At 35.2% G+C, this 1,314-nt stretch overlaps 1 protein-coding gene across 1 annotated transcript; it reads right to left on the bottom strand.

Moving 5' to 3' along the window:
* Positions 1-744, bottom strand: LOC111385379. Its single transcript, XM_023009764.1, has one exon. The coding sequence runs from the start codon at positions 599-601 to the stop codon at positions 209-211; it is 393 nt and encodes a 130-aa protein (XP_022865532.1). The 5' UTR covers positions 602-744; the 3' UTR covers positions 1-208.
* Between the last annotated feature and the right edge of the window lie 570 nt (positions 745-1,314).

Below are 1,314 nucleotides of genomic sequence, written 5' to 3'. Positions count from 1 at the left end.
AAAAAAAATACTCAATTATCCGAGTACCAAACCTATAATTCAGTCGATTAAGGAAAAGTAAAAGGCGTCCTAACAATGGTCAAAAGCAGCAATTACACATCCAACGACCCAGTTCATCATCAAAATATTAATAACAGATACTAACAACGAAAAGGTTTTTTGATCAAATGCCCTTATCTGAGATCCGAAAAGTTCCAGTTCAGATTAATTAATCTTGTGCCTTCAACTTCTCGATACGCTTGTTCAACTGATCGACCTTCACAACAAGGCCGGTAACGGAATAAAGCAGCCAATAGAAAACAAGAGCAGAGGCGATCAAAAGTGCGTTTCGCTGAGACTTCATAATCGATTTTTGATGTCGGAGGTGTTCGGACGGAGAACAGGATTCGGTTTCACAGCTGGGTCGGGTTTCATATTTCCAGTATATATCCATCAACAGGAAGAGGCAAAAGGGCACGATGGACAGGAAAGGCTTGAGCAGGCTACGGGTCACGCTGATTAGGCCCTTGCGGAGCGGGTCAAGGCCCGGGAGAGTAAGGAGGAGGAGCATTACGGCCTCTGCTCCAGCAGCGTAGCCTAGCACCACCCACTCCAACGCCATTGATGAACAGATCGAGATTTAGATCCGAGGAAGAAAAGGGGGGATTTGAATGAGAAAATGTAGAACAGACTGCACTAAGAAAAGTATCTTATACAGGGAAAGGTTATTGTATCTGCCTTTTTGCTTGGGCATTACTTGTATTGTGAAATTTCTTTTGTGTTTTTATTATTTATATATATATTTTTCATTGTCTTATATTTGGACTAAAGCAATTGAACCATTTTAAATTTTGGTTTTCTTTTTTCGACTCAAATTTCTATTTTGAGTGTGTTTGATTGACATTTCTTCTATAAAAATTATTTTTTAAAAGTTGGTCACGTGAACATATTTTTTTCAAAAGGGGATAAGTTTAATTTTTCAGGCAATTCACGAACTCTCTCTCACTTACCCACCCATAAAAAAATTGACAAGTATAATATTTTTTAGATTGAAAATTAAATTAATCGAATACATCTAATTAATAATTTGCATGCAAATAAGTTCAAAACAATTGAATTATTTATAACTTATTTTCTTTCCATACAATTTAAATGCTTCCAATCAAATATACCCTAGTAACAATTAAACAATTGTTCTAGAGCAATGCTATGAACAGATTGATGATGTGAATAAGATTAACCCTTTATTTTATTTTCTTATCTCTTTTTTCCTCTTTGTCTCTCTTCCACGTCATTAATATGTAATTTGTATACAATTTTGTACAAATAACATTA

This window comes from Olea europaea, unplaced genomic scaffold (assembly GCF_002742605.1).
Source record: "Olea europaea var. sylvestris unplaced genomic scaffold, O_europaea_v1 scaffold31411, whole genome shotgun sequence".
NCBI classification, from domain to species: domain Eukaryota; kingdom Viridiplantae; phylum Streptophyta; class Magnoliopsida; order Lamiales; family Oleaceae; genus Olea; species Olea europaea.
Note: the sequence above shows the minus strand (reverse complement) of the source record. Positions and strands in the feature narration are given on the sequence as shown.

Excerpts from the sequence above, each read along its gene's own strand:
- LOC111385379 (XM_023009764.1), bottom strand. The coding sequence starts at position 601 with ATGGCGTTGGAGTGGGTGGTGCTAGGCTACGCTGCTGGAGCAGAGGCC.